Source organism: Argopecten irradians, chromosome 1, assembly GCF_041381155.1.
Source record: "Argopecten irradians isolate NY chromosome 1, Ai_NY, whole genome shotgun sequence".
NCBI classification, from domain to species: domain Eukaryota; kingdom Metazoa; phylum Mollusca; class Bivalvia; order Pectinida; family Pectinidae; genus Argopecten; species Argopecten irradians.
Window position 1 is genome coordinate 29687024 of NC_091134.1, and position 13150 is coordinate 29700173.

The window sequence follows — 13150 nt, forward strand, 5'->3', positions numbered from 1 at the left end:
CGAATATATATATATATATATGAGGATATAAACCCAAAGTCCATGGCTGAATGAAGTAGAAATCATAACCAGGAAGTGAAAACCATAAACTAATAAACAAAGCAACACCGTTTGACAGGAGTTCCACAAATATTGTGAATTTTCCGGAAATTACCATTTTATGGTGGGCTATAAATAACAAAAAATCGAAATAAAAGCCCAACATTAATATTAGCCTGTCGATGTTTATTTCACAATTGCCACAGTATCATGTATAATCATGGAGTCTGTATGCATTTTCTTGTATCATTGATATAAAAATAATATTGATGCACGCTTCTGGTGATTGGCACATAGAATATTATCTTCCGTGTTGACATGAGAATGTAGGCCACATAGTTACTTCCAATACTGTGATTTGCCTTGTTAAGGCTGTATAGGTACGTAAATCATCTTAACGACATATTCCAGTGTAATCTTATCAATGCTCTACAACATTGTATCAGCGTCACTGATTGGTTCATTTGTATGGCATGTCACGTGAGACGTCTTCTTCATGGTGACGAAAAATTGAAACGATGTAAAACCTAAATTCAATTCCCAGTTGAAATACATCTATTCTTCTAGATTTGCTGCAATCACTCTACGGCTGATCAGTATAAACCGAACTGCTCAACTAATTGTATAAATGAAAAAAGAAAATGATAGTGACGCTAATGTGTTCATCGTGTTTGTGATCCCCAGGGAAACTGTGAATTGTTACAAATGACATCCACAGTGACGAGTTGTGTTTAATGAAGATACACGTGTAACAATCACGTTTCAAAAAGACACTCACATGGGAACGACATGGAGTAAATTTTTACCAAAATACAAAAAAGAGGATTGTTATAACGCACCATGTCAATACTTAAGTTTGACTTTTAACATGTGGAACTTTCCACGCCGTTAGAGCAAAATAAACAAATATTACCAAATGCAGTAGGTCCAATGTTTGGTCAACAATATGTCGCGACTGAATTTCGTTCCGCTCACAAACCTGGATTTACCAGATGCGATACATTTTATCGAGATATATTGTACAAAATGCATCTTTTTTGCACACTGTGCATTCCGTGTTACTGTGTATATATGAAAACACTGTCTCTGTTCAATGTTTACCTTTTCCTGAATCAAAGCCTTCTAAGAAATATAACACGGGGATTAATTATTCATGATATACTGAATATTCATGACGCCACATGACGGGACGGTTACTTTCCGCGGTAGAAATCACACGATAAACCATGTGAGCTATTTAATAATTGATGAGCTGTTGTAAATATCGCACTAACTAACACAACATACCTGTCTTGACACCTTCACTAACACAACATACCTGTCTTGACACCTTCATGGTGCTTCAGGTATAACATTCACGTCATCAGACGAGGAAGCAGTAAAATACACTTTAATGGACAAGCCACAATTGACTGTATTGATTCCAGCTCATTGGAATGTTCTGGGAAATTTGGAATGGGAAAATGCATCTTGTAAAAGGTGAAAAATTGAGATAGAAAATAATTGGTATAATTTGTGAAATGCCTAAATATTCAGATAAAAATGCATTTAATTGGCACTTTTTCTGGTAAAACAAAATTTAGTGTATGTTATGTACATGTTTGGAAAAACCTATTGGAAAATAACATAAATACAAAAAAAAAACATCTTTAATAGATTAAATATTGAGATAGGGATAAATACATCTTGTACAACCCTTAAATATTATGATAAAAAATAGTGTTATATTAGGTTGACATTGAGATGGGAAAAACGCAACTTTTAATATGGTTAAGATTGAAGATAATGATTTAATCGGTGCCATTTACATGTATCTTATCACATCGTTTGTGTTCTATATACTGTGTACACCTCCTTGGTTTGCTAATCTGGTCCCGTTATGACCAGAGACTTGTTTTATCTTCGATATCTCCTGACTAGTATACCACCATCCTTTGTGTCCGTTTAGTATTGACATACCCTATCCATCTCTACTAACTCCTCAGAATCTCCAGTCTTGATAACGTTATCTCTGAGAGGGTTACTGAATACTTCTCCAGCCATGGTAGATTAGGCCAAGTTTATTGTCAATAACAACTCTATTTCTCTCCATTCTGTAGACGTATTTATTGTGGAGTATTAATCCAATTTAAGTTGAAAACAAATATGATAATATAATAATTGCTTGGTCAAAGAAAATGCATTTGGTGCTATCGTATTCAAACGAAAAGGTGTTAGCGCTAAATACACTTGAATAGGATTACCACTACAGTTTGTAGAATGTTCGAGGGTTCCAAACAGCGTCTACTGAGATCGGTTGCTTAGATGACAATTTTAACTTGCGCTAAAATACATGTATACAGAAAATTTGTTCTGCGATAGCTTATACAGCAATTACTGCGAATATACGAATTAATTTATAGTCGATTTACAACATATTACATAAAACTAGACGATGGACCAGAATATTTCTGACTTTCTTTCTTTCAAATCTTTCTGCAACTTGATTTCCACAGAATGCGTACAATTGAAAGCCAAGTAAAACTAACAAGATGTCGGTGAGACCTGTCTTTGGCGGTATATATCAATATACTTCACACGTTGGCAGGCTTTATTCTCCACGGAAAGTTAATTGGCAGCTCGTAGGATTTCATTACAAATCGATACCGACTCATAAACATCGTCGTTATATAGGTATATTATTACCATACATACATCTATTCGACAAGGATTAAAGGAAAATTATTACAATTTCCATTTATCCGTAGCGAATTCTCGAGAGCCAACAACGGACTATTGGCACGCGGATGGCATTAAATCATATGTATAGCTCTTACTGATCAAGCATAGTCTAAAAGTATATAAGTAAGTATCGCATACGTCACGTGACACAATTTGAACGCAGAGACAATTTTCTTATGAGTCCTTAATGACCATTTTCAACCGACTTTACACAGAAAGTTAAAATACCAATTGATAATGGCAGCGTATAATGATACTCTCTATTCTCTTTAAGATTCAGTGATATTGTTGGAAGGTTTGTAATTATCATACATCCTTGAAGCACTGAGTCATCGTTATTGTATTGTTTATGAAAATAAATGTATCACATATTTTGTGTACATTAATAGAGGTTATCAAGACAGTTATAACCTTATGTATAATACTTCTTACTATGAATTCATTGTAAGACTTCGGACAAAAAGATGAAAGTTTCACATTGACTCTCGGTGTGTCATACCAAGAAAGTTTTTTATATAACATGGTGCGTCAACTCTGAGGGTTTCCTTATAAATACGGTCAGAAAGTACATGTCATGTGGTGCGCAGTAGACACTACAGATGTATTACAATAAAGATGGAACAGGCACAGTTGAACGATCAACGAAATTGGTATTGATTTTTGGATATAATTACACGTTTAATTAACAAATATTGATAACGGTTGTATCTCATCAAATCTACATACGGCGATTCGTCCAAAATCATTCAAGACCATTCAGGGCGGTTGCGATACCGACAGCGAATCCGGAGATTAGAATTTCAATATTGGTTCCGGTTATGCGCATCCTTTTTGCCGAAATTCGCACAGCAGAACCGTGTTTTATTTGATCTATGATGAATCTTGTAACATAAAGGACAGATTATTATTAGTACGGTGAAGCCTGTGTTGTTTGTCTAGAGAACGCTGACCTGAGTTGGCCAAGAACAATAGATATAACAAAGTCACTTACCTTAGTTCTGTTATTAGGTTAATAGTTGTTTTCAAATTAAAATTCTCGAAATCAAAACATACTTCAATTTATGATATGGTTATCGATCATTTTCACTGATATAACTGATGTAACCTTCATGCTCCTCAAACAACGATAGAATACGCAAAAATCAAATATGACAAATAACATGTGGGCTTTAAAATCATAGGTTTCGATATGGTTTGCTGGTCAACGTCGATGGCCTATATATTGCACTTAATTATAAGACTGGTAGAGATTAATCATACTTTTTCCATTGTAGTCTTCAAAATACACTGTCAAAATAGAAAATAACAAATGTATGGTACATTTGAACAATATTTCTTTAAACGTCTAACTAATCATGATATAATTTTATTTCCAAAGAAAACAAAATAAATGTACGTGTCCGTGCTCGGTTATCACTTACATTGGGTAAACGTGAAGGCAGAGTTTCAGGTGTACTTCGGATATTAAGTGAACTCGAGGGGTAAGATTACTGGGTCTTGTATTGAATGATGTTTACTTTGTGATATGTTTGTGCAGGTATCATTAATTACATATTCATTTGAATGTACACAGAAAAATGATATCATTATCGGTGACACCGTCAAGTCAGTGACCCCAAACGAATTACACTTTTACTGAACATAAACGATAATGCTGTTCTGATAAAGTCAACCCCGTAGAGTAACCAACCACAACTAACTAACTAACTTTCTATGTTACTAAAACATGTATGTAGAAAGAAAATCTCCTGACAAGGGCGGATGTATCAGCATCTTTATCATTAAAAAAAGTCACAATTTCCTTTTGGTAATATTTCGTTACCATTTTTCTCAGAATTTATGTTCTACTTTTATTTCCGAAAGATTAAGCATTTCATTTGTCCTTGGGAAGAATATAAAACATTTTTGTTTTCATAATCAATTTTTTTCCTGTCAGGGAACGCTCCTCTATGCAGCTGTAAACATCCACCATTTCGTGGCTCTGTTTGAATCTTAAAAGATTCGATAATCACTTTTGTAGATGAGTTCATTACCCAGTCTTACAGCTAGGGCGTTTGACAGTTAGGTTATTTCAACAATAGTATCCATGTCGCTCTAATTCACATGTCTGAGCGAATAAGACATGGTACTTTCAATCATAAACCAGGCCTCGTTCTGTCTGTTTATGAAAATAGATTGTCCTCATGGGAAATCGAAACGCAATATTAGCATCCAATTCTCTGCAGATATAGTATATCAACATTGAATCTCAATGGACTGTTGAAATCAACGCAGCAAATCTCGATAAATTCGCTGCTTTGTACGGTTAATATGAATTTGTATCATTGTAATGTTCCATGAATTTCTTCTACCAACATAAATCTTCCCAACTTTGCATAAGGGAAGAATGTTCTTTGTGTGCAATTTCTTGAGAGTAGTACACTATTCACTGTAAGTACTTTCACCTATAAACATCATCACCTGCTCAAATGTAGATACACATATTTATATCAATATCTATATTTAGCCAATTTTTTTCATATCAACATGATAGTCATGTCAGACTCCGGGGTAGAGTCAATAATTGCTAAATTTGAGAAAATGATGAATGATATATTGTATAATGGCTTAACTTATAGTTGTTCTGATACCAAAAATCAGCTCCACATTTAAGTGGAAATCGATACAAGGCAAACCAATAAAGCTCACATTCAATTATACTTGATATCGTCTTATCTGTTTATTACGAATCGTGTAGGAAATGCATCTCACTTAGAAGCGTGCGTATGCAACACAAAACAATATTCAAAATATGAATCATAGAAATGAAATGCTGATTTGTTGTTATTAACCTTTGTTGTAAAACTACCGGTGTGCTACACACTACTCAGTACATTGCAGCTGAATGAGTGTTCCGAATACGTCACTGTCACATACAAATGTACGTAAATCATTACATCACTTCCGTCTAACTTAATCGTTTAAACATGATATTTTTACTTACAACAGTGAAGACTTCGTTATCATTTTATGATTTATATAACCAAAAAAGACCGATACTTTAAAAAAAACCAATAAGATATCATTCGTATATTTTTAATTTCGACATTTTAATCTGAAAGTCCACTTTCTCTAGATATTTAGAATAGCATTGTGACGTCATCACCCTTGACCTTATAACTCAGCGTTTCATTAACATGGCGGATTAATGAGATTAATAAGCGAGTTATAGACGGAGGCATATTAATTATTCTGTGTAACTTAGTGTTACGGCTGATACAAATAGCAAAACAAAGAAAGTTCTTTTTCATTGCATCTCTTTTTAAGAACTGCATCCTGAATCTACGGAACACTTAATGTAATTTCCCGGTATACACCCTTAGGATATTTTTATTTTCTACTTTCTCTAGATATTTCATCACCCTTGGCCTCATAACTCACCGTTATATTAACATGACATATTGTAATGAAATTAATTACTTACCACTATAGATGGAGGCATATTAATTATTCTGTTTAAGTTAGTGTTACGGCTGATACAAATATCAAAACAAAGAAAGTTCTTGTTTATTGCACCTCTTGTCGAGAACTGCATCCTGAATATTTAAAACACTTAATGTTATTTTCCGGTATGTCAGTGTTGATGAGTTATAGATCCGTTATATACTTAAATTACATAACCTAGCACACCTCGTTCTAAGACTCGAATTTACAAGTGTCGGGAAAATGAAACAACCTGGAGAGTGTTTGTGAGTCCTGAAGAATTTATGGAGGTGTTACGTCAGACTGCACGTATACACATATATCTAGTTTTTTATATCCTACTATTAAATCACACATGATTTTAAGTTATCTGCAGGTAAACCATACAGGTATGGCACGTGGAGATATTCTACTTTCGCCACGTGTTCCCTCAAGGTCAGCCAGTTGATTCCTTATGATCTTGTGCAAATACTTCAGTTTGGGGGATATTTCAGCAATCATCCACAAACACGTTGAAATATAAATCAATGTTCCAGGGGAAACATAGGCTTAAGTAAATACTGTCAAGGCCCACGTATGTCTAGACTACTATACCGGACCTTTCTTCATATTGTTCTTAAACAATACCAACCACATCCTGTCTATCCTAAAAACCACCTTAACCATACACTTTATAAGTCTAATATGTCATAATATGAATGTCGCTTAATTATTTCTAAATATTAAACAAAAATCAATATCATCAGTTTATAGTGAAAGTACAGTGTATACTATAAAATGTACGGTTTGACGTGAGAACCACTGATAATGTATAAACAATTGTATTCGTTGTACAGACAAACGTTAGCATGTTAAAGTCACATATATTTGTAGCATCCTTTTACTTATAAACCCTTTCCACGGCACTCCGTAATTATGTAATAATAACCATCTCCTCAATGCTGCCAGTCTAGGTGCCGAAGTACACGTATAGCACTCAAGGAAGCTATGATATAACTGACGCAAGTTTAGGAAATTAAGCCTCTTTCCAGACAGAGAATATCGCCAAAATTATATACATGGTCGACCTGGGACGTTAATGTTGTTGACATTTATAGATTTTTAGCTTCTAAAGACACATCTTTCGTGTTAATATTCACTTCTATAGTAGTATTACCTATGCACCATGCTCCCATCATTCCGAAAGGATATTTTTGGCTTTTTAATGATAATATCACGTCATATATTGGTCACAATAAGGTTATATTAAAATAACCTTACAGATACGGATATATCATTTTAAGTCTCACTTTCCGTTTTTAGATTGAAATATTTATAAGGTTATGTTTGTCTGGAAGATAGAAGAAACTTACGCTTGCTAAACACGTTACATGTCCTATTTACATATTTATTTCAAAAGAAGCTTTACGCAATAACTGTGTACTAAACTATAAGAAAAAAAATACATATGCAGGTTTAATTGACTTTCAAATTCAATACGGCGTATGTTTCTATCATTAAGGTATTTGATATTGAAAAGGGTACAATGAAATGCTTTTACTTACCGTCAGTGTGTACTGTTGAAATGTATGTCCAGTTATACCGAATGACGATGTCCAGCAAGGCCTGAGCTTGGAACTTGTCCGAGGGCACAACCCTCAAAAAATAGCCATACAAGTTTTTATTGCTTAGTTCCATACTTGTGGCCGAGAAACCGATTTGAGGAATATGAAATATTTGGAGTAAGTTCTGAACTTGGATAGTATTGTGAGATGACCCAGGCCCGATAAGGCCAACAATTGGTTTCCTATTCTCCGTTTTACAGTCGCCTTTTCGTGTTGAGTTATTTTCACGGTCGGCCTGGGCATCTAAATTCGCCAGAGAATCCTTGATAAAGTCGATGCTCTGTTCGAGGGCGATAGGCGAGTACCAACATGAGTCACGAATGTCGTACCCCACCGTTATATTAGGGAGAAGATCGGGACTTGCATTTATCTTGTCAAGTGTTTCCAAAAATATTTCTAGTCTGTGAATTCCGTACTGCTCCCATATGACCCCACAGGAGCGTGTGTAAACAGTGGTTTCTGGTGGTTTTTTGTGCATTGGGAGTAAAGCCCCGAAGATGATGTCGCCCTCCTTACGGGCTATCCGACGGGTACCTAGCCCGGCGGTCTGGGTGTCAACATTACACACCACATAATGTAGTAACATCCACAAAAATACACAGGGAAACATGGTGAGAGTTATAGAGTACAAACCACACAAACTTACATCAGTGTATCCTATACAATCCTTTCTGATACAAATAAAGAACACTAAACTAATCCAATTCCGTTGGTTTGTTTGAAGTGAGAACGAACCAGAACTTAAATCCCGGGGAGAGTTTATATACGAAAAGGTAAAGACACAACCAAATGAGAATTAAATTGAGACCACGAAATTAGTTTCATTCAATAAATATTAACATCCCATATGGGTTACCTTTGCACCTAAATTTCTGTGCGACACATGTCGCTTGATAAAACACACAGAATAACAAACCATGTCCCTTTCCTGCTGATTACAGCCTATCCCTGTGTGGAATGTCAACACACGACCTGAGTACGGCTGTCGACTCCTACCCTTATCACACTGATGGGGCAAATCGTATGGTTCCACCTCAGTGACAATGATCTTGTTAGATATCCATGCTCCATTGGATTCAATAGAGCTTTGTCATTACACGAGAATAACGCGTTGCCTGTGTCCCGCACACAGTCGCTAACGACTCTAGAGTAACTTTTGATGACGAAGCGGACACGTTTTAAGTGAATTTCCTTCCGGTTTAAAGTGACCTCGGCGATAGAGATATCTGGTATTATTTACATTTTGCTTTAAAATACATTTTCTTACACCTGTCAACGTGCAGACATGGTACACATGTTCACGTTAGGTTAGATATAACTTCACAGCAATTTTTGTTTTGTTCACAAGGTAAAGCGAAGCTTACAGACACGGCACTAAATGTTAACAAATGTAGCATTAATTATCAGTAAATATACACATATAGTCCATCCCCAAAAACTGTCCTCAGGTATTTTACAACTTACACAATCAAAACACCTATTGAAATCTTCACGGCGGCGACCTACTACGGCAGTACTAGCACTGACAGGCATGCATTGCGCTTTCACATTGTGGCCAGGCTTGTCACAAGCTGAATCGTCTGAGAACGTCTCTCATTGGTCGATAGGTCGGTTTTGGCACCTGCCGCTTCTTACATCCGTAGGTTCTGTTATTGACTAAATGGATGGTCCTCTGAGACCCCGTGACCCTCTGAGGGGATGGATTTCGTCGATAGCACATCTATTTTGAATACCAAAGTGTAGTATAAATTTTCTCGTCCTATTGTTTCGAAGCCTCTTGCTTCCATCGATTGTTCTCAAACATTCTCGGTCATGCTCTCTATAATAGCGAGTCTGTAACAGTATAAGAGTATGTAGTCTATCGGTGGAGTACATTGACTATAGTGTTACAAACAATACACTGTATTCTTGGCATTAACGATCAGATACAATCAGTTGTTAGATTGCTGTGCAGTGTTTGAAATCGTTAATGTCAATACAAGTGTAGTATGTAAGTAATAACTACCAGATCTCAGCGCATTTCTTTACAATCTGAGAGGTACTACTGGTTAATCATTTTTTGATTATCTAAATGCTTTACCATAAGCATATAACAACCGGTCATCCTAATACAAGTGTTTGGGAAATAAACAACTCGGGTTAGTCCGGTAACTACCGGCCATACTGATACAAGGGTCTGGGTTATAGATAACTCGACTTAGTCAGGTAACTACACGGTGCTAACGTGATATTGTACATTCCGCATTTTTACATATCCGCGAAGATATACCCATATGGTAGCTTATATACAAAGTGAAATGGCACTTGAATATGTTCACTTGGTCAATAGCATTAAAAAATTGTCACATCGCAAACAATTTGAAGCAAAATACTGTAAACGTACTTATTTGCGCAGTATCTTTATTTTCGCATTTTTTGCGCTGTCTTTGAAGCGCTAAATTTTGTGAAAGGATATTTCTGGCAATTAACCTCCGTCTTCCGCTGATTTATATCTGCGCGTATAGTTCAGAATTTACATTTTTTTGCACTTGTGCTGAAATTTGACTGCGCTACCATAAGTACGGGTACAATATTTTACCCGTGGACGTATCAACGATCGCAAACTGTCACATATGTGGAAGATAAGAAATGTTATACCAAAAAGGACCACAACAAAAATTATATATAGACAATTACATTCTAGCCGTAATGGTGACTATAATACTGTATTTCATAAATCGTAGAAACGACTTTTAAAAAATAGAATAGTAATAATTAAGACGTAAAACTTCGGAGAAAATATCCAGTCTATCAATCATTAACATGTTCGATTGTCGATATTAAAGACGACTGATCAATTATCAATATCAAATGTGGCTACCGTCAGTATTGTTAGACCTAATATGTTCAACTCAATCTACAAACGATAATGTAAATAGCGAAACTATCAGATAATAAAGTTCTACAACATATGTTGGTTTTCTAGTTTTAATTTTCTTTTTTATATTATTATTATTTGTTCGCATGTTTTGAGTCTAAATTACGAATTTTAAAATCGTTATTACGATGTTGTTACCAATCATAGAATCGCCGTTACGAATTTTGAATAAAATATCATCCTTTGTGTTCCATCTTATAACGAATAATCATACGAAGTTTTTAAATGAGTTCTTGTAGTGTTTTTATATATAATTATCGTCTTACACCTGTAAAGAATCATGGTTAACCGCATCACTGTTAATATCAAACAACTAAACAATTCAGTCATCTAAGAAAACTCATTTTTATTTATTCATTTATTTATTTTTGTAAATAGGACAGGTTCCATTGAAATGTCATTATACCCGGAGAAAAAACCATGTACATTCATATATAGTGAATATCTGACAACAGCTTTAAATCAGTAACAAAGCGATGGAGAGCAAAGTGTCAATAGATCCTGATCTGTAGACAACCACAAAGACACTTGATGTTAATCCCCCTTCTAGCTTCCGTAACGAGATACCACTGAACGTTTAGGTAATGGTGTCCTAGTGGTAAACCATCCTACATATTATTACTGAATCACCTTAACTTTGGTCTGCGACTTAACACTCCACTTAACCCAAGTTACCAAGTACTGAAAGCAAGTCAATTGTTTCTCCGGGTTCTTCGACTTACCTTCATCTGCTAAAGGTGATCAATTCTTTATTGACCCTAGTTGTTACTAAATAACGTTAACAAATAAAGAAAGAAAATTAAATCAGATCCTTATAAAGACATGGAGGATCACCTAATTCGATCGTGGTAATTATATACTCAAGCTTTATCACTGATCAAGTTGAAATAAAACACTATGGTAGCTGTTTCCGTTCCTTGTCTAAACTAAATGACAACCCAGCTGTGACTGGGACATGGTGCTATGTTACGAGGAAACATTGTGTGGAGTATACGTTATAGTTGTCCTGTAGAGTCAACACACGTTGCTGTCACTCCTATCTCTATGCCTTCTGAGAAAAGTTCCGTATCTTGTTGGCAGTACGACAATGGAATGGTCTGCATCGGAACGAAGTTGAAATGTATGGAGACTATTCTCTACTTTATTTTCAGAATGGTGTGCATCTGAAGGGAGTGGAAGTTGAAATGTATGGGAACTACTATATTCTTTAGTTTAGATTGCTCTTTAAAGGTCGAATATGCATGTCGGTTGTTACATAGGACATCTATTATATTAGCATTGCATTAAGCAAAGGTGGGTTGCAAAATCCGCCCACATTCCATTTTTCCAAATTATGCAATTATAAAGGTCTAGGTACATAACTACTTTATATCTATTTTGTATTTTTTAAAGGCATAAAAGGACTAAAATGATTTTTTTCCAAAAATACTTTGGGTACACACCCCGTGTGTCCACATTTTGATTTTTTTTTTTTTTTTTTTTTTTATAAAAAAATGTCCATTCTTTATTTTATATCCATTTATAATGATATTTACTAATTATCTTAATACAAATTGATTTTCGAGCAAAAAACCTCAATTTTTGTCAGGATAAAACTTGAGGATATTGGTTTTGTTCGAAATATTTGGCATGTTATCGATTTTGTCTACACTTTTTAACTATTTTAACAACATGCTATTGGTATAATCTTATAACAGCGCGTTTTCCAAAAAAAAATAGCATTTCATTGGCTGAAATGTACACAGGAGAAATATTTGCCCTAAATGACTGTAAATTCAAAATTGATCATAGACACTATAATAAAACAACAGTTAGGGATGTAATTGTTTGTAAACTAACATATGTACTCTGAAACTAGTGCGTTTTAGGTCCTGTTCTAATAGCCTTTTGTTCGTCGCTGTACGTCGTGCGTCGTCCGTTGTGTGTTCGTAAACAGTTTACATTTTCGACTTCTGAAGCAAGTTCAATAAATTTTGCATAAACATTCTAAGCCATAGGGCCAATCAAAATTGTGAATTATATGGCCCCTCACCACCCAGAGGCCAGAGGAGCGGGGTCAAAGAGAGTCAAAATGGCTAAAATTTCAAAAATGCTCTTCTCCACTCACAGATGTGGTAGAATCAAATACTCTTCATTGATTGAATCCATAACCCATATGTACCAATTTTCACACATATCTAATAATATCTAAATTTCAACCAATGAAAAACCTCTATTTTGCTCCATATCAATTAATATTTTTGAAAGTGATACCCTGTTATTCGGGACACCTCATAACCTTTATATGCCAATTTCCACATAATTCTGACATCATTTGAATTTCAGCCAATTAGAGCCCTGCTTTTTGTTACCATGGCAACCAATATTTTCGAAGGATACTGTGGGCCTTTTTAAAATAACAAAAGGA

The 13150-nt window shown here is 35.1% G+C and overlaps 1 protein-coding gene across 1 annotated transcript in view; it reads right to left on the reverse strand.

Moving 5' to 3' along the window:
- Positions 1–9330, reverse strand: part of LOC138323404 (metabotropic glutamate receptor 1-like) — a 90542-nt gene extending 81212 nt beyond the window's left edge. Inside the window, exon 1 of the mRNA XM_069268007.1 lies at positions 7767–9330. Coding sequence (XP_069124108.1) covers positions 7767–8436 — 670 coding nt within the window. The 5' untranslated portion in view covers positions 8437–9330. The remainder of the gene's footprint in view (positions 1–7766) is intronic.
- Between the last annotated feature and the right edge of the window lie 3820 nt (positions 9331–13150).